The sequence below is a fragment of the Bos mutus genome, chromosome X (assembly GCF_027580195.1).
Source record: "Bos mutus isolate GX-2022 chromosome X, NWIPB_WYAK_1.1, whole genome shotgun sequence".
Classification (NCBI taxonomy): domain Eukaryota; kingdom Metazoa; phylum Chordata; class Mammalia; order Artiodactyla; family Bovidae; genus Bos; species Bos mutus.
In genome coordinates this window covers 122,728,516-122,747,410 of record NC_091646.1, presented here as the reverse complement: position 1 = coordinate 122,747,410, position 18,895 = coordinate 122,728,516, and the positions used below count along the sequence as shown (strand labels likewise).

The following is an 18,895-nucleotide window of genomic DNA, read 5'->3' as shown; positions in this document are numbered from 1 at the left end:
CCATGGGCTGTGCAGCCTGCCAGGCTCTTCCATCCATGGGATTTTCCAGGCAAGAATACTGGAGTGGGTTGCCATTTCCAAGAGACTATAAATTACCTAAAAGCTTTAATCATCACAGTGGTCACTTGCTTTGCTATTTACAAAACACTGTCACAGACATCTGTGTTGAATTTCAGAACTAGCCCATGAGGCAGGCTTGGTAACTGACTCTACTTTGTAGGTGGGAAAATGAGGCAGAGAGAGTAACAGAATCACCCAAGGTCACACAGCAAGGGCACAGCACTCGGGGCTCGAAATAAGCCAAATCTTGTGCTCTCCAGGGACCAGATGAGGCTTACAACTTCCTAGACTCACTTTCTGAAACTGAGTCACTGGGGAGGAGGGGCAAAACAGCTTATCAATCTTAGGCAAACAGTTTAGATAGCAGCACCGACTCAACGGACATGAATCTGAGCAAACTCCAGGAGATAGTGAAGGACAGGGAAGCCTAATGTACCACAGTCCATGGGGTTGCAAAGCGTCAGACATGACTTAGTAACTGAATAACAACAAAAAGCAAACAGATCACAGAAAAAGGTCAAATTCAGATTTTCATTGACAAATGCACCCTATGCTCCAATTACCTTTAGTTCCCCTGATGCAGACCAATCTCAGAGGAAAAGCCTAGACAGAATAAATCTTCCTCTTTGATCATGGAACACACACACACACACACACACACAACCTCTATACATCTTGGCTTAATAAACTTTAAGAAGTGATACCCCATCAGGGACTTCAAACAGCCAAGCCTCCCATTAAAACCTACTCTTAGCAGGAAAGTGTCTGAATTTAAAAGCAAAGTGCCCTTGCAACAATTTAAGAATCAATTTTAATGATCTCATTACATGTTTACATGAAATAAGAAAATGAATGATGTAGAGGATTTTAGTTTGCTAAAAACTTTTGAATATTATTTCAGTGAAATGCCTTAAAAGGAATAAGTAAAACTATAAATTTTCTACTGTGGTTTAAAAGTATCTGATTTTCAAAGCAAAGTATTAGTCATTACAATGATAAGAAGGCAAATGATTTACCATATAGTAAGATTGTACTGGCTCATGCCAGGCTTTAAATACATTCTAGGTAATCTATAAGCTTGTCTCCCAGCAGAAAATAGGATATGATGAATATTCAAGTTAAGGTTGGCTGTGCCAAAATGAAAACAACGAGATTTCAGAATAATATTTCTGCCAAAGACATTAAAAAAAATCTGATCGGATGTATGGCAACACTGGTCATCTAAAAACTACCTAAGAAACAACAGAGCCCATATTCACTGGACAGGAGGCACCTCCACTAATCCCAACCGGAATTTAGACCTAATTTTATCCACTGCTGCTCAATACCAACATATCTGAGGGCAGGTCAATGGAAAGAATGTTGTGAAGTGTCATTAAAATCCAATTTTCCCATCTCGTAAGGAGGAGACAGCCTACCAGTTCAGGGTCAGGAAGTCAACAAATCCTAACCAAGTGCCACGTGGGATGGAGTATTAAGTTTCAACTGGGAGTGTGGGGTGGGAAAGAGGGGGGACGTCCATAACCTATATCTGGTCCCCTGTATTTTGCCTTCTAGTATCTTTTTTGGTAAGAATGACCAAAAAAAATAAGTCATTTTTATATTTTATAGGTATGATTGAGATATGTCCATTTACCAGTTTTTTCCAAAGAAAGATGCCATATATAAGCAAACTATGCTTACTCACAGAGGTGAATGGAGTCATTGGGCTGAAGTTCAGACCACTTGCAGTGAAATATTTATAATATCAAGTGTAGCATGAATTACGGAGAAGGCAATGGCACCCCACTCCAGTACTCTTGCCTGGAAAATCCGATGGACGGAGGAGCCTGGTAGGCTGCAGTCCATGGGGTCGCGAAAAGTTGGACATGACTGAGCGACTTCACTTTCGCTTTTCACTTTCATGCATTGGAGAAGGAAATGGCAACCCACTCCAGTGTTCTTGCCTGGAGAATCCCAGAGACGGGGGAGCCTGATGGGCTGCCGTCTATGGGGTTGCACAGAGTCAGATACGACTGAAGCGACTTAGCAGCAGCAGCAGCATGAATTAAGCAACGCATATGTTGCTCTTCCAACTAACAAGGCAAAAAAAAATGTGCAGCTTTATACTGTAAGCTAGGGTGCATTCATCACTTCAGATGGTAACAATATCCTATGATCTCACACTTCACAGTTTTGACTTTGGGTTCCCTTTGAAAACACTACCTCATACTCTCATTTTTAGCAGCTTCCTTCAACTCTTTTATAAGGGAATCTACTTTGACATGACTTTCTTTGGCAGATTTTTTGGCAACCTATTTCTTAAAACCTTTTCTGACCAGCAGCTAGTGGCCTCATCGTCTAAAAGGTCTGTGTCACACATTATCTTCAAGATGTGGGCAGTTTTAGAGATGAGCTGCTACCGCACCCTGGAAACTGCCAAGAGGGTACTGCTGAGCTTTTCTGTTAAGAGTGGCAAAATTGCAGGAATTTCCTTAATTTGTTCTCTAATCACCTCCTTAAAATGACCACCAGTCAACACAAGAGGACCCTTGACTTCTACATCAACTTCAACCATAATACCCTCTTTATTTTTAACAAAATCAACTGCTCCTTCAAGGTCATCGCTAGGTGCCAGGACTTTTGCTGATTTGTCCCCCCATTCTGTGTTCTAAGCTTCCCAAGTGGTGGTCCACCACCACAGTCTGTGGAGGGCAACTGAGTTCATTTCATGGTGGTGATGGTGACTTACTGCTAGATATGGGGCCATTTTCTTTCTTTTAATCCCTTCTAATTTCCTTTTTTCCATGTACCAATTTCCTTTTTCTTAGGTGGTTCTCTGAAAAGAAATACGCAGAGCTTATGATTCTCATCAAGCATGCCTTACTAGCCAGAAGCTTTACAAAAATTACTTAGCAAGGACAAGTATTTTGGAAGCGAGATTTTTATTCTCAGGACAGAGAACACATTTTTTTTAATGAACCTATCCAATAAGTCTTGAAACTTTGGCCTTGTGAGATCCAACTGACAATCCAACAGTCATTCTAAACATCCAGATGGACTTTTCTTCCAGCTCACAACTAATGTATTTGGAGGGATACACTGAAGGCCAATCAAGCACCTTTATCATGTAAACCATTTCATTTTGTTTCATTTATTCTACTTCTCTGGCACCCCCCATACTGCAACCTTTAGTCACACAGAGTATCAGGTATGGACAGAACTGGTCTGATAAAATGCAATTGGCACTGAGGCTATTTTTACTTATTGGTAAAGCTTGCTGGGATGCAGACATGTTTTATCATATTCTGGTTACTACTGCTGCATGAAAAAAATCATCTCAAAATTTAATGGTACAAGTCTGAGTTGTGGCTCCAAGTAAGATGGAATAAATATATTCCACTCTGTCTCTCCACGAATGCAGCTACAAAAACTAGACAGAGTGGATGGAATAGCTATTTCAGGAGTGTGACGAGTAAGTGGAGCAGGCAGACTGGAGATGACGACCAGGTTTCTGAGTGCCACCAAGTCAACAGCAAGTTCCCCTGGTTTCCCCCAGCCTGGCCTAAAGGCAGCATGAATCCAGAACTGGGTGCTAAATGCAGACACAAATAGCACCAGGAGAAACCATCTTAAAAAAAAAAAAAAGGGCAGGAAAGGAGGCTCCTAATGCTCAGAGTGAGGGAAATTCTCTACTGTTTCCTTTGTCCCCCTGTAGCCCCAGGCCCCCTGCAATCCTGCAGTGGTGATAGCAGAGACAGTCAGTGGCAAAGGGGGCCTTCTGGTGTCGGGAACTGAGAGAGGGCAATAATGTGCTCTAACTGAAGGAGCTGTGGTCCCAAGGGAAGTGGTAGTTGTGACTCTTCATTGGTTTTTTCTCCTCCTGAACTCCTGGCCCCAGACATGGGCCCAGGTGTAGGAAGTGCGAGGCTGAGTGGAGTAACTGGCCACAGGACTGAAAAGGGGAGCCTCAGTAAACCAGAGAGTGCAATGCTGAACAGGACTAACAAGGCCTGGAAATCCTATCTGACACCACAACTGAAACGGAACTTGGCAGCTTAAACCAGCTAGGCCAACTGTCTGCTAAAGCAAAAATATCTACAGACTCCATAGGATATAAACAAGGGCCAGAATCTCCTAACACAATATTCAAAATGCTCCAGAGAGAAACCTGTTGCTCGGCATTCAAAGATGCAGGAAAGTTTCGACTCACACGGGAAAAGACCATCAACAGACTCCAGTGACAAGATGGTTTCACCAGACAGCAGAATGATTTCACAATGACTTTAAAGAAGTTATTATAGAAATTCTCCAAGAAGTGAGGGCAAACACTCCTGAAAAGAATGGAAAAAAATAGAAAGTCTCAGCAACTAAAGAACTGAATGGAAATTTTAGGAATGAAAATTTTAATAAGCAAAAGAAAAAACTCACTAGATTGGCTCACAAGAACAACGGAGGTGACAGAGGTTCAGTGAACTTAAGAGATGGATCAACAGAAATGACACAATCTAAACAAGAGACAAAAGACAAAGGGTTGAGGCCTGAATAAAGACCTCCTAGAAATTAAGACCCTCTCCCAAAGGCCCATAAACCAAAAGGAAAAAGTGGGGAGAGTTATGAAGATGCAGCTCTCAGGAAAAGAAGGAAATATGCTCAACTTCGCTCAGAATAAGAGAAATACAGACTAAAACTAATTGACCCAAGGAAGCGAAAGTAGCAGCTTATTTCCTCTTCACTTGTTTGGTCATGCTGCATGTTTCTCTGTCTTTTCATTTTGTTTAATTTACTGTGTTTGGGGTCTCCTTTCTGCAGGCCTGCAGGTCGTAATTCCTCTTAATCGTGGAGGCTGCCCCCCATGGTTGGGAATTTGCTGTGTAACACAGGGAGCTCACACCCGGTGCTCTGTGACTACCTAGAGGGGTGGGAAGTGGGAGGCAGGTCCATGAGGGAGGGGACATATGTACACCTATGGCTGATTTATGTTGATGTACGGCAGAGACCAACACAATATTGTAGCAATTGTCCGCCAATTAAAAATAAATCAAAAAACTAATTGATTTATCTCTTAACCATCAGGCTTAGAGGAGTCTAAAACATTGGCAACCTGTTTTGTTAGTGAGGCTATAAAGAAAGATAATGGCAGAACCCACAGATGGGAATCTGACACTATTTACCAAAATTATAGGTGCATTTATTCTTTAATTCACAAATACCTTTTAGCTACCCAATCACAAATATGCCCATACATGTATTAAATGGCCCATGTGTGAAGTTATTCATTGCAGCTTAGTAGCAAAAAACTCTACATTCAAGTGTCCCTTAAAAAAGGTACTGATAAATAATACATCTACCCAATGAATAAAAAAGAATAAGGAAAATTACCACATTCTGATTTGGAAAGGTATCCAGGCTAAGTTGTTAATTTAAAAAAGCAAGGTGTAGACCAGTGTGTTTGGTCTGGTACCTTTTGAGTAAGAAAGGGAGAATAAGAATGCATAGTCATATGTGCTTATGTTGACACAGCAGAAGTGCTCAAACTTCTGTAAAGGGTCAGATAATAAATATTTTTGACTTTGTGGACCACACAGTCTCCACCATTGCAGCCCCAAAGTGGCCACAGATGGATGGATGTGTTCCAATAAAACTGTACTTACAAAATAAAGGCAGCTTGCTTGCAGGTTGCAACTTGCTGACAGCTAACATAAAGAAACTTCAAGGATAAATAAGAAACTAAAAAAACTTAGAGGAAACAGCATAGATGGGATAAAGATACATAAGTTGGACTCCAAAATTAAAAACTCATGGTGTTAAAGAAGAGCATCAGGAAAGTTCAAAGATAAACCGCAGAATGGGAGAAAATATCTGCAAATCATATCTGACAAGGGATTTGTCTCCAGATTAAATAAAGGATTTTTACAGCTCAATAGCAAGATGACAGATAACTCAAGTGAATAAAAGGACAAAGGACCTGAACAGACATTTCCACAAAGATATTGTTGTTGAGTTGCCAGGTCGTGGCCAACTCTTTGCGACCCCATGGACTGTAGCCCTCCAGCCTCCTCAGTACAAGGAATTTCCCAGGCAAGAATCTTTCTTCCCTGGTGGCTCAGACAGTAAAGAATCTGCCTACAATGAGGGAGACCTAGATTCAATCCCTGGGTAGGGAAGATCCCCTGGAGAAGGAAATGGCAACCCATTCCAGTATTCTTGCCTGGAGAATTCCATGGACAGAAAAGTCTGGTGGACTACAGTCCATGTGATTGCATAGAGTCGGACACAACTGAGTGACTAACACTTTCAGGCAAGAAAACTGGAGTGCGCTGCCATTTCTTTCTCCAGGAAATCTTCCTGACCCAGGGATCGAACCCATGTCTCCTGCATTGGCAGGCAGGTTCTTTACCACTGAGCCACCAGGGAAGCCCAAAGAAGCTACACAAATGGCCAATAAACACATGAAAAGACATTTGACATCCTTAGTCATCAGAGAAATGGAAAGCGAAATCAAAATGATATAACACTTCAACCTACTAGGATGACTGTAATTTTAAAAAGAGATAGAAAGTAACAAGTAAGGATGTAGTGAAACTGGAATGCTCATACATCGCTGATGGGAATGTAAAATGGTGTAACTGCTTTGGAAAAGATTTTTGGAAAGGCGTTCCTCAAAAGGTTAATGGATGCAATCCAAGTGCCCATCAATGGATGGATAGAAAAACAAAATCTGGTTTATCCATACAGAAGAATATTACTAAGCCTTAAAAATGAAGGAAATTCTGATATATGCTATAACATGGATGAACCTTGAGAACACTATGTTAAATGAAAAAAGCCAGCTCCCACACACAAAACCCTGTACAATTCCACTCACATAAGACATCGAGAGTATCAAATTCAGAGACAGAAAGTAGAATGGTGGTTACTAGTAACTGGGGAATGGGCGCATTGGAGAATCATGGTTTAATGGGTCCAGTGTTTCAGTTTTGTAAGGTGTAAAAGCACTGGAGATTGGTTACACAACAATATGAATGTACTTAACACTACTAAATGGTACACTGAAAAATGATTAAGATGGTCAACTTCATGATGTGCTTATTTATCACAATAAAAAAACTTTTTAAAAGAACATTAGAGTTAACCATATGACCCAGAAATCCCATTGCTAGATATAAACCCAAGAGAAATTCAAAGATATGTCCACACAACAACTTGCAGCATTATTCACAACAGCCCAAACTGGAAACAGCCCCAACACCTGTTAACTGAAAAACGGGAAAATGCAATGTGGTATATCCACAGGACAGTAATAAAAAGACGATGAAGGACTGACTTATGCCACAACATGGATGAATCTGGAAAAGGCGTTAAGTGAAAGAAGACAGTCACCAAAAACCTAGTATTATATGATTTCATTTATATGAATGAACAAACCTAGAGAGACAGTTATTATTCCTGGCCAGGCAGGAAAACAGAAGTGGTCATACCCTGAGCTGCTGTTGGCATTCACTTTTTTGATTCAGGTACCGGGTTACCCCAGTTACCATACAGTTAGTGAAAACTCATAGAACAGTACACAGGATTGTACCCTTTTCTGTATAGATTCTATACCTCAACTGAAAGAAACAATCAAGAGCTCTTCACTAAGCAGGGCTTTGTGCCTTCTCCTCACCTCCATTCTGGAGCACAGGACAAGGAACAGAGTTATGATGGAATTTCCAACCTCAAAACTTAGGGGAAAAAATTTATTTTTTACCAACTGCAGGAGTGTAACATGACCCTACAATGTGATTATTGTCCAAAGGATTTGAGTCTCCAGTCTTCATTATTTCAATATACACATTTCCTTCCATACTGAGGTTCTGATGTGTTTATCGCTGGGAGCAAGAAGGCAAAGACATGTGGGACTGACATTCACTGAGCACTTACTAAGTTCAGGGCACTCAGCTGGAATTTCTACATACAGTTTTTTTTAAATGGGGCTCAGAGATGTTCTTTGCCCTCTGACACTCACATTGCCGGGCCCAGTGGAACACGATGATGGAACATATGTTGGCAAAGTTTCATCATGGATCTGTTCTGTCAGTTTTTACTCCAGAAGTCAGAAAGGCAATTTGCCTAAAGGACAACCTGCCTTTCATATATGTTCCTGGATGGTGAGATGAAAGGGAGGCAGCCATGGTCCTGCCAACCAGACTCAAAGTGCCTGGAGTACTCCTCCTGGGCAAGGCTCATCTCCCAGATGTTTAAATCAAGGTATCAGGATGGGTCTATCCAAAGTCACCTGTGTCAAACTTCATTTGAGATGAATCACAGCCCTCAAAGTAAAAGCTCAAAATATAAAGCTTTTAAAAGAACACAAAGAAGAGTAGCTCCAAGACCACAACCTGGAAATAGGCAAAGATTTCTTAGAGGGGACACAGAAGGCAACCTTAACAGGCAAAGATCCTCAATTACATTTAACCCAAACTAAAATTTTCTGCTCATCCAATATCACAAGTAGATGAATAAGCAAGTCACAGTATGAGACCAAATGTTCAGAAAATAAACTGACAAAACACTTGAATTTGGAACACATAAAGAACTCTTCTAATCCAATAATAAGATGACAATGCAATTAAATCAGTAAATGGGGACTTCCCTGCTGGTTGAGTGGTTAAAATGGCAGGCTCCCAGTGTGGGGGTGGGGTGGGGAGTGGGATGACGGTAAATAGCTTCAACAGACACCTCACAAAGGAAGGTATCTGCATGGCCAAACAGCACATGAAAAGGTGTTCAACATCACTGATCATCAAGGAAAGGTGACTTAAAACCACAATGAGAAACCACCACATTTTCCAACTGCTGCTGCTGCTGCTAAGTCACTTCAGTCGTGTCTGACTCTGTGCGACCCCATAGACGGCAGCCCACAAGGCTCCCCCGTCCCTGGGATTCTCCAGGCAAGAACACTGGAGTGGGTTGCCATTTCCTTCTCCAATGCATGAAAGTGAAAAGTGAAAGTGAAGTCGCTCAGTCGTATCCGACTCTTAGCGACCCCATGGACTGCAGCCTACCAGGCTTCTCCGTCCATAGGATTTTCCAGGCAAGAGTACTGGAGTGGGGTGCTATTGCCTTCTCCGATTTCCCAACTAGCAGGGCCAAAATAGAAAAGCTCACTAGCACAAAGTGTTGTGAGCCGCCAGAACTCTGGTGGCTTCTGGTGCAAGGAATATAAAATGGTACCACTTTGAAAAAAAAAAAGTGTGGAAGTTTCTTACACCTACCCTTTGATCTGGAATCTGAGGCTTCCCTGGTGGCTCAGAGGGTAAAGAATCTGCCTGCAATGCAAGAGACTTGGGTTTGATCCCTGGGTTGGGAAGATCCCCCGGAGGAGGAAATGGCAACCCACTCCAGTATTCTTGCCTGGACAATCCCATGGACAGAGGAGCCTGGTGGGCTACAGTCCATAGGGCCGCAAAGAGTCGGACAAGATTTAGCAACTGAACAACAACAACACCCTTTGATCCAGCCATTCCACTCCTAGGTATTTACCCCAAAGTAGTGACAACATTTGCCATCAAGAAGACCTATATACAAATGTCCACAGCAGCTCTATTTCACAAACTCAGAACAACCCAAATGCCCTTCAACAGGAGAATGGCTAAACCAATATTCATGCAGTGGAATAGCACTTGGCATTCTAAAGGAACAAACTACTGATAACATGCAACAATACAGATTGACAGATTGCAAAAATGTCATGCTGAGTAAAGGAAGTCAGATACTGAAGAGTACACACTGTCTCGGTCCATTTAACAAAACTCTAGAAAAGGCGGTTTAATTGCTAAGTCATGTCCAACTCTTGCCACCCCATGGACTGTAGTCTGCCAGGCTTCTCTGTCCATAGGATTCTCCAGGCAAGAATACAGGAGTGGGTTGCCATTTCCTTCTCCACTAGAAAAGGCAAATCTAAAGTGACAGCATAACAGTCATTATCTGGGGCCACGAATGGGAATGGAAAGGGGAATGAATGGGAGGGGATATGAGGGAACTCTCTGGGCAAATGGAAACCATATTTTGAGTGGCTTTGGTTACCTGGGTTTAGTCATTTCTCAAAGTTGTACAACTAAGATTTGCACATTACAATGCATATACATTCTATACTGCTGCTGCTGCTGCTAAGTCGCTTCAGTCGTGTCCAACTCTGTGCAACCCCATAGACGGCAGCCCACCAGGCTCCCCCATCCCTGGGATTCTCCAGGCAAGAACACTGGAGTGGGTTGCCATTTCCTTCTCCAATGCATGAAAGTGAAAAGTGAAAGTGAAGTCGCTCAGTCATGTCTGACTCTTCAAGACCCCATGGACTGCAGCCTACTGGGTTCCTCTGTCCATGGGATTTTCCAGGCAAGAGTACTGGAGTGGGGTGCCATTGCCTTCTCCGACATTCTATACTAAAAATGTTTAAAAGTGCAATCAAGGAAGGGGTGAGGGGAGGGTCGAGGTCAAGAAGAAAAGATGGCAGAATGTTAATAATTGTTGAAGCTGGGTAATGTACATGCTTGAAATTTACCATAATTAAAAACACTGAAGAGAAGAAAAAAAAATCTTCTCTGTTGAATGCTCCTGCTTACCCCTCCACCACTGTGTCCAACTCTGCCTCCCCCTTGGGCTGCCCTCTCACAGACCCCAACTCCTGAGTGAACTCTGCTTCTTGCCAAGGGCCACAGCTCAAATCCTGTCTGCTCTACAACTCTCCACCACCAGCCAAGCCCCAGTAACCACCAGGCATTTCTGCCAAGCCCTGTCACACCCAAGAGCTCAAAACCTGTTCAAGGGACTGGGAAACAAGAAGTTTTCCAGCTTGCTTTGCAGAAATTCAGTCATCTCCCACCTGTACTATCTGCCCAAGATTTACATGGCACCTCTCTCAAAGCCTGATACTTAGGAGGCTTTAAAAGACAGTTATGGTTTGTATTCCAAAAACATGTAAATTGACTACTAGGAATTGAAAATGTGTTTTCCCTTGTAACAAATAATATACAGCCAGTAACACAGCAGGCCGGCCCCCAAATATCCATCTACCCACTGCACGTACTCCAGGCTCCCACAGCAATGCCTCAGTTCAGTGCTACCGGTGTGATGCTTTTCATCAGCCAGTTCACATGACTAGGAGTTGGGGAAAGTTCCAGGTGGCTGAGTCAGTAGCAGTAAAAGTGGTTCAAAAGGAAGGAGGGTCAGCGAAGGGCCCCCATGGGCAAGCCAGCAGCTAAATCTAGCTGAGGCCCAGCCAGGGGCTCATGTGCTGTGGTCCCTGGACATACAATCATTGCTGCCTGAGCCAGTCAGGAGGGAGGGAGAGTGGAAAAAGGCTTCTGACTTACAACTGCATCTTTAATCTCCTACTGCACTTTCTTAAAATCACATTCATGTCACAGAAAATAAACATTATAGAAAATGTAGACAAACAACAAGAATTAGTATTCACAGCACACAGTCCAAACCACTGTTTCCAGTCCAGTGTGTCCAGAGTTCTTCCAGTCTCTTCTGTTTCATAGGTACCACCCAGGAGAAAGATTCAGATCCAGAAATGTGTCATTAGGATATCTCTTAGTTTTTAACAAAATCACAACCGCACTGTATCTAGGCCTGGCCACCATTTTCGACATGGTTTCTACAAGGAGTTACGTTGACTCCTTTTGGGAGTCCCTGACAGATCTTGCTTCATCTCAACAGGAGAAACCAAGTGTTGTCTGTGTCCACTGAGATTTAGTCTAAAAAGGAACCGGATGGATAATCCTAGGAAAGAGTCACAAAGAAAACTGCATCTGGTTCCCTGTCACTGAAGAGTTCACTGTCAGAACATCTAACATTAAGTCAGTAATCATGTAACCACAATTGTGTTACTTGCTAAGAAACAAAACCACAGTGTGCACACCATGAACAGACAGGGAGAGAAGGCCATGAAGGCTTCTCTGAAGACCTGAGATGTGAAGGCTGAATGGGTTTGGGACAGAGGAGGGCTGCCAGGTGGCAGAGGCTGCCAGGATACAGTGGCTTCTAAGCAGATGACATGGACTGGAATCCACCAAGACTGGCCCAACCTTGAAAGATCAGGTACAAAGCTGTTGACAGTAACTTGAATGAGAGAAGCCAATGCTTGGACCACGATGGTGGCAGGGGGCAGGCACAGAGAAGTGAAGCGGGTTTGAGAACCATTTGGAAGCAATAGGTTGGATTTGGCAATGAGGGACAGGGTGGAGTCGAGACTGATTCCTAGATTTCTGACTTGAACTGCTAAATTGATGATTTCATGCCCTTGCATTCTGCTGGAAATAGATGTGGCCAGTCTCCTGGGCAGGTACAGATGACACACATTCTAGAAAAAACACCGCCATGTGTCCCAGAGGTCTGTCTTCCTTTGAACTTTATGCATTTTCCAGAATAGTGAAGAAAGAGTGTGTACCAAATTCTTAGAAGTATTAAGACATCTTTAAGTCCATGGGGTTGCTAAGAGTCAGATACGACCGAGCAACTTCACTTTCACTTTTCACTTTCATGCACTGGAGAAGGAAATGGCAACCCACTCCAGTGTTCTTGCCTGAAGAATCCCAGGGACGGGAGAGCCTGGTGGGCTGCCGTCTATGGGGTCGCACAGAGTTGGACACGACTGAAGTGACTTAGCAGCAAGTCTTTTTCTCAAGCAGGAACCAATGCACCTGTGGATTAAAGTTAGCAGAGAAACATGCAAACATTTCTAACAGAAGGAACAGCAAGCTATCTGAGTCAGGAGGAGCTAGGTTATGCTGCTACCTCAGACAAATCCCCCACATTTCAGGGGCTTAACTACCATCCTGAACACACAGCCTTCAAGTTTGTCCTGACAGAGGCAAAGAGAAATGGTGGTGGTGTATCATCTGACTCGGCTGCTTTCAAAGTGACACTTATTGACGCTGTTCACATTCCATTGGCCAGCGCTCACCACAAAAAGCCCAGCTAACTGCAGGGGAGACCAGGCAATGTGGAAACATCTATGGAAGCCTTGGGTACTCTCCATGCTACACAACGCATCAAGCTAATGAATTTATGAGTAACATCATGGAAGGTGAAGCAAGACACAACCCACATGAAGGGGAGTGAATGGAACTAGAGCTGGCCTTATTTTAAACCATTTTATGTTCTTTTTTGTTGCAAAAATTTCAATGTTACTGTTAGATACAAACTAATAGAATCACTACAGTATCATTTAATCAGAAGGAAAAAATAACCTTGTCTCCAATACCAGGGAAACCAGGAAAGAACCTAGAATGTCTCCTCCCATTGCTGGCACGAACCTGATGGTCCAAATATTTACATTTTATTTTCAAGGTCCACAGCAGCACAGTTAGGGGCCCCATGACTGGCATATATTATTACCAGTGACAATCCATTACATGAGATGATACATGGCTTGGCTTTCTCTTGGAAAAGCATGCCCGAGGAGACAACTTTCTAGCTGTTGGGCTATATTTTCATAATCCAAGTGGTACTCTCTTATCACTGTCAAAAAACCACCCCAAGTCTTAGGAACCTGACTAAATAAAAGCTTCTCTCTTGTTTATGGAAAATCCAAAAGTGGATGATCCTGGTCCAACAGCTGTCCTCAAAAGAGTGGTTCAGGGCTCCAGGTACCTTCCATCTCGTGCAACTGTCATCTTCTACAGTCAGCCTCCAAGGTCCCCATGAAGACCACAGAAAGGGATGAGAAAGTATGTGAAGATCTACATATAAGCCATGCCTTGACCGAAAGTGACAGACATCACTAATACTCACATTTCATTGGCCAAAGCTAGCTTTAAACATCCCATAATAGACTCAATGGGTGCCAGAAAACATAGTCCCCACTTCCAGCAACAATGAGCAAAATCAATCTCCTGACCCCCCAGCTAGCTCTGCCACACTTCGTATCCTCCAAATGACTCTTGCCAGAACAAGGGAATCATGAAAGTCAAAAAACTAACTGGGAAACTGATGTCTTGGTCTTTGAATCAATGTCCAGGAAATGCAAGGATTTCCTGTTGCAGGTGGCAATACTGCTCCACGTTTAAAATCACTGTGAACATTGCTGAAGAAAAAAAATCAAAAGCAGGGCCCCTGAGTCAGGAAAGTAGTTTGCAAGTGGGGTTCAGAGTGGACAGAGGGTAGGCAGAGCCAGACACACCAAGAATGGGAAGCTCACCCAGTCCCTGGGCCTGAGCAAAGGGGCTGTTCTGTCATCTGAGCAGTTAATAGCTAACTCAAGACAGCTCCATTCCAGCGTCTAGGTGTAGGTCCTTAGACTGGTCATTAACGAAACTAGCTGGAGAGGACACCTACATCAATAATACGGTGCATTCCCAGGAGATACAGGCATTGTGCTCTGCTGGGCCAGAGCTCAGTCTAAGAGTTCACACTATAAGTGCACCCAATGGCAGCATTGTGGGAGAACAGTTTCCCTGGTTGAAACATTTAGAAACCCTGAGACAGGGTTACCCAGGTTTCCTTCCTGCAGGATGTCTGAGTTTTCGGTATGTTCACAAGCACTGAGGACCCCCAGGAGGGAGGCTGCTCGGTGCAAACATACCCAACACAACAGTATGCCAGCCAAAGTCATGATCACGAATCCTGTTAGAGTACCGAAATGGGCACCGCAACAAAAGGCATCAAGGCATATCCAGAAGAAGGGGTTTCTCCTATAAAACAAAAAACCAGATATGCTTTTCTCTCCGAATCCTAGAAGTAATCAAGTGATGGATCCCCATTTGCTGAATTTGATAGTTTTACTGAACTTGAGACTCTCGTCTTTGAGGATGGATGTTAAAAAAAAAACAAAACAAAAAAGGGTCCTTCTGTGGGTCAAAGGTACACAGAGATGACCACCACTTCTGTTAATGCAAAAAGAATGTCCCTCAAAAAGTTAAACACAGAATTACCATACTGTACCCAGCAATTTCATGTACAGGTATATACCCCAAAATGTGAAAGCAGAGACTTGAACAGAAATTTATCCACCTATGACAGCATCATTCACAAAACCCTAAGACATCATGCTAACTGAAATAAGGCAGACACAGAAAAACAAATACTGTATGAGTCCATTCACATGAGGCATCCAGAGCAGCCAAATTCATAGAGACAGACAGTAGGACAGGGCTTACCAGGGCCTGGGGGAGTGAGGAGTTGTGAGTTATTAAGCGGTGCAGAGATTCTGTTCAGGATGATGAAGAAGTTCTGGAGATGGATAGTGATGATAGCTGCACAGCAGGGCAACTGCGCTTAATGCTACTGAAATGCACACTGAAAAATGGTTAAAATGGCAAATTTCATGTTACATACACTTTGCCATAATTAAAAAAAAAAACAAAAACAAAAGGTGATAAGGGCTTCCCTGGTGGCTCAGTGGTAAAGAATCTGCCTGCCAGTGCAGGAGACGCGGGTTTGACCCCTGGTGCAGGAAGAGCCTACATTCTGTGGAGCAACTAAGACGCTATTGAGCCTGTGCTCTAGAGTCCGGGAGCTGCAACAACTGAAGCTCTAGACCCGTGCTCTCCACGACAAGAGGAGCCACCACAGTGAGAAGTCCATGCACTGCAACTAGAGAGTAGCTCCTACTTGCCACACCGAGAGAAAAGCACACAGCAACAAAGACTCAGCACAGCCAAAAATAAATAATTAAAAAAAAAAAAGCCACTGAGATGCTCCTCAGCCCTCGTGGCCTGCAGTGGTTGTCTCTCAAAGCAGTGCCCACATGCGCCCTTGCAGGTTGACGGCTCTCCTGCAGCCCATCAAATCACCCAGGCACTGGTGACATATAACCTCTGTTTTCGACCCACAAAGGATTACAGAAAACTGCACAAGGAGACGGGAAACAGGATCCAAGCCAGCCTTGACTTGCTCTGACACAGGGGACAGAAGGGCTTCAATTTCACATCTATGATCTCCCCAAACACACTTAGGATAGTTGAGTAGTTCCCCTCTCCTACAAGCATTTTTCTAGAACAGCACCATGTGATGGGACCTTCCTCGATGAGGAAAACACTCTCCTCACTGTGTCTGTGGAGCACTCAAAATGTGGCAAATGCAAATGAGGAACTTTTATTTTATTGCATTTAAACTAACTTAAATGTAAAAAGCCACCTGTGGCTAGGGGCTAACATATCAGACAGCAAGGTTTTAGAAATTTTACAAAGAAGCCAAGTGACAGATTTGTATCTTTTGGGGGGAGACACCAAAATGTTGTGTGAATGGCAGAGATTAGGAAGCCAGTGGAAGGTGGGAGGGCGGGGGCGTCTGTTTAAATCCATGAACCCATTTACTCGAGTTTTGTATACTGTTCGTCAAACCTATGAGAAGAAATTATTAGTTATCATGATGTATTGAAAAATAATTTTTCAAGACCAGGCCCAGGTCAACGAAAGGGGGTACATAATGAAGCTGAAAATTCTAGGCAATCAGGACCCAGAACAGGAAAAGGTCATGTGCTCTTTGTGTGGCTCTGGAATTGAAAGCCCAAGATCTCTGCCTGAATGAACCATCTCACCCAACCCGACAGAAGCAGTTCTAGTAGTAGATGAGGCTTGTTTTTTACACACACCCCCCACACACACCACAGAGAAGCAAAGCCACTGCACGCCAATTTTCAGAGCACCAGCAGGCAGGAGGCTACAGTTGTGCCTAATGGTCAAAGGGACATTTAACCATTCAGAGAAGAGTCTGTTCAACTTCATTTTCAGAAGAGAATGAACAGAAGTTGAGAAAACCGAGTGGTTCCCAGTGAAGTGGGCTCCTGAACAACTTTTCTAAAAAAGATGCTGTGCTGAAGTCAACTCCGAGTGGTCAGAAAAGTCAAGGGAGCATTTTCAAAGGGCCCAGCTGCCACTTGTTTGAACAAGCCTGCTACCCTGCCCCCCTTCCATCTGGGGAGCATTTGCTCTGCAGAAAACAGATCCTGGCAAAGAATGAACGGTAATAAAGCTAGCTCACCACCTCATCAGCACAGTCTGGCCAGCACCTTAGAGACTCTCCATTTCCCTTCTCAGGTGCTTTTGGGTTTAGGGCAGGCATGGTGCTCCTGTCTGACCCATGGAGAAACCAAGGCACAGGCTCCCAGGTAAACTACTGTCTCACATGCAGTGTTTGTGAATGTCACCCAAGTGCCAGAGTCTTGTCACATAGCTTCTAAAGATTATGTAAGGAAAACAGCCAAGCAATAATCCGTTCTATACCTGGAGGAACTCATGCCAACCACAAGTACGGATTTAAGGCTGAGTGAGCTGAGGGTCCCATTCCAGCAATGGAGGAGATCCTGAAGCCAGGAACGCTTCAGAAAGAACAAAATACATCTGCCACACTGGTGGTACAGCACAGCTGTGATAAGTGTGCAAAAGAACACGGTGGGGCGGGGTACTTCCCTGGCTGTCCAGTCTTGAAGACTTCTCCTTTCAATGCAGGAGGTGCAGTGTTCAATCCCTAGTGGGGGAACTAAGACCCCACATGCCTCATGGCCAAAAAATCAAAACATAAAACAGAAACCATATTGTAATAAATTCAATAAAGACTTTACAAATGGTCCACACCAAAAAAAAATCTTAAAAAAAAAAAAAAAAAAACAGGGGATAGTTCCAAGAGATGCACCTCTACCCCCACTGTAACATCGATTTCCATTCTTGGCTGCAAAATGGAATCACCTGGGAAGCATTCAACAATCCTGAGGCCTCAGGTTCCGCTGTCATTAGTCTGGGCAACAGTAGTTTGTAAAGCTCCCCCAGGGGATTCTAATGTGAAGCCAGGGTTGGGACCCATAGAAGGGAGAAAGTAAGAGTAGAATACGTAGTGGGAAGGGGGACTCGGCCTCGTCTGGGTCATAGGCTATTTCTTGGATCATCTGATGTTTAAGAAAACTGAAGAATAAAGAAATATAAATGCCAGGGGTCTCTGTTTTTTATCTGTAAAAGGGTGCAATGCCCCCTACTCTCCCCTCCCCAAAAGGTAGGACGGTCCTGTCAGGGGGTGCTAGGATAGGGAGGAGCTGGTGCTATGGCGGCGCGAGTGCTAAGGAAAGCTGGGAGGAGTGGGGTGGGAGAGAGGGGGGACCCGCCTCACCTGCGTCGTAGAAGGCGTCGAGCACGGCCGTCTCCCCGAAGTCGAGCTCCCCGAAGGGTACAGAGGTGAGGTGGGCGCCCTCAGCCTCGCAGGCCCGCAGCAGGCACTGGCGCGCCCCCGCCTCGGGGCCGCCCTGGGGGCTCTCGCTGCGCACGTATACTGCCCGCAGCGCCCGCCGCGGCCCACCCGCGCCCCCGCCCTCGCCTCCGACCCCCGCGCCCTCGGCCGCCCCCTCGGGCTCCGGCGGGCCCGGCGGCCCCGCCACGCCCTCGCCCACCGGCGGCAGCGGGCACTGGGGGGGCTCGGCCGCCGCCCCGACCGCCCCCGCCGGGGTCGCCCCGCCGCAGCTCTCCATGTGGCCGCCGGGCGCGCCCTTCCTGGTCCCACCTCGGCGCGAGCGGCCGGCGGCGGCACCTGCTCCCGGGACGCGGGAAGGGACTTGGGGGGACCCAGCGCCCGCCGGTGGCCCCGCGACGGACAGGTGACGGCGAGGCCCCTGGGTCGCACGCGGAAGCTCCTGCCCCGCAGCCCCCGAGCGCCCTTTGAAGGCTCTGGCGGGAGGCGGGAGGCTGGAGGCAGGGGCGGGGACGTCAGGGCCCTCGGAAGGCGGGGGGAGGTCTGGGAAGGGCGGCGGGGCAGGAGCCCGCCGGGCGCCCCCTGCCGCGTCCCCCCGGCAGTGCTCTGAGAAGGGCGGATTCACGAACTGCAGATTTTGTTGTTTATTGCCATCGCTCCAGCCTTCGGGGTCCCGATTTTTTCCCTCGAA

The 18,895-nt window shown here is 45.0% G+C and overlaps 1 protein-coding gene across 1 annotated transcript in view; it reads right to left on the bottom strand.

The window, feature by feature from the left end:
- MAP3K15 (mitogen-activated protein kinase kinase kinase 15) overlaps window positions 1-18,679 on the bottom strand; it is a 145,366-nt gene extending 126,687 nt beyond the window's left edge. Inside the window, exon 1 of the mRNA XM_005897744.3 lies at window positions 18,130-18,679. Within this exon, the coding sequence (XP_005897806.2) occupies window positions 18,130-18,484 (355 nt within the window). The 5' untranslated portion in view covers window positions 18,485-18,679. The remainder of the gene's footprint in view (window positions 1-18,129) is intronic.
- Window positions 18,680-18,895: the final 216 nt, after the last annotated feature.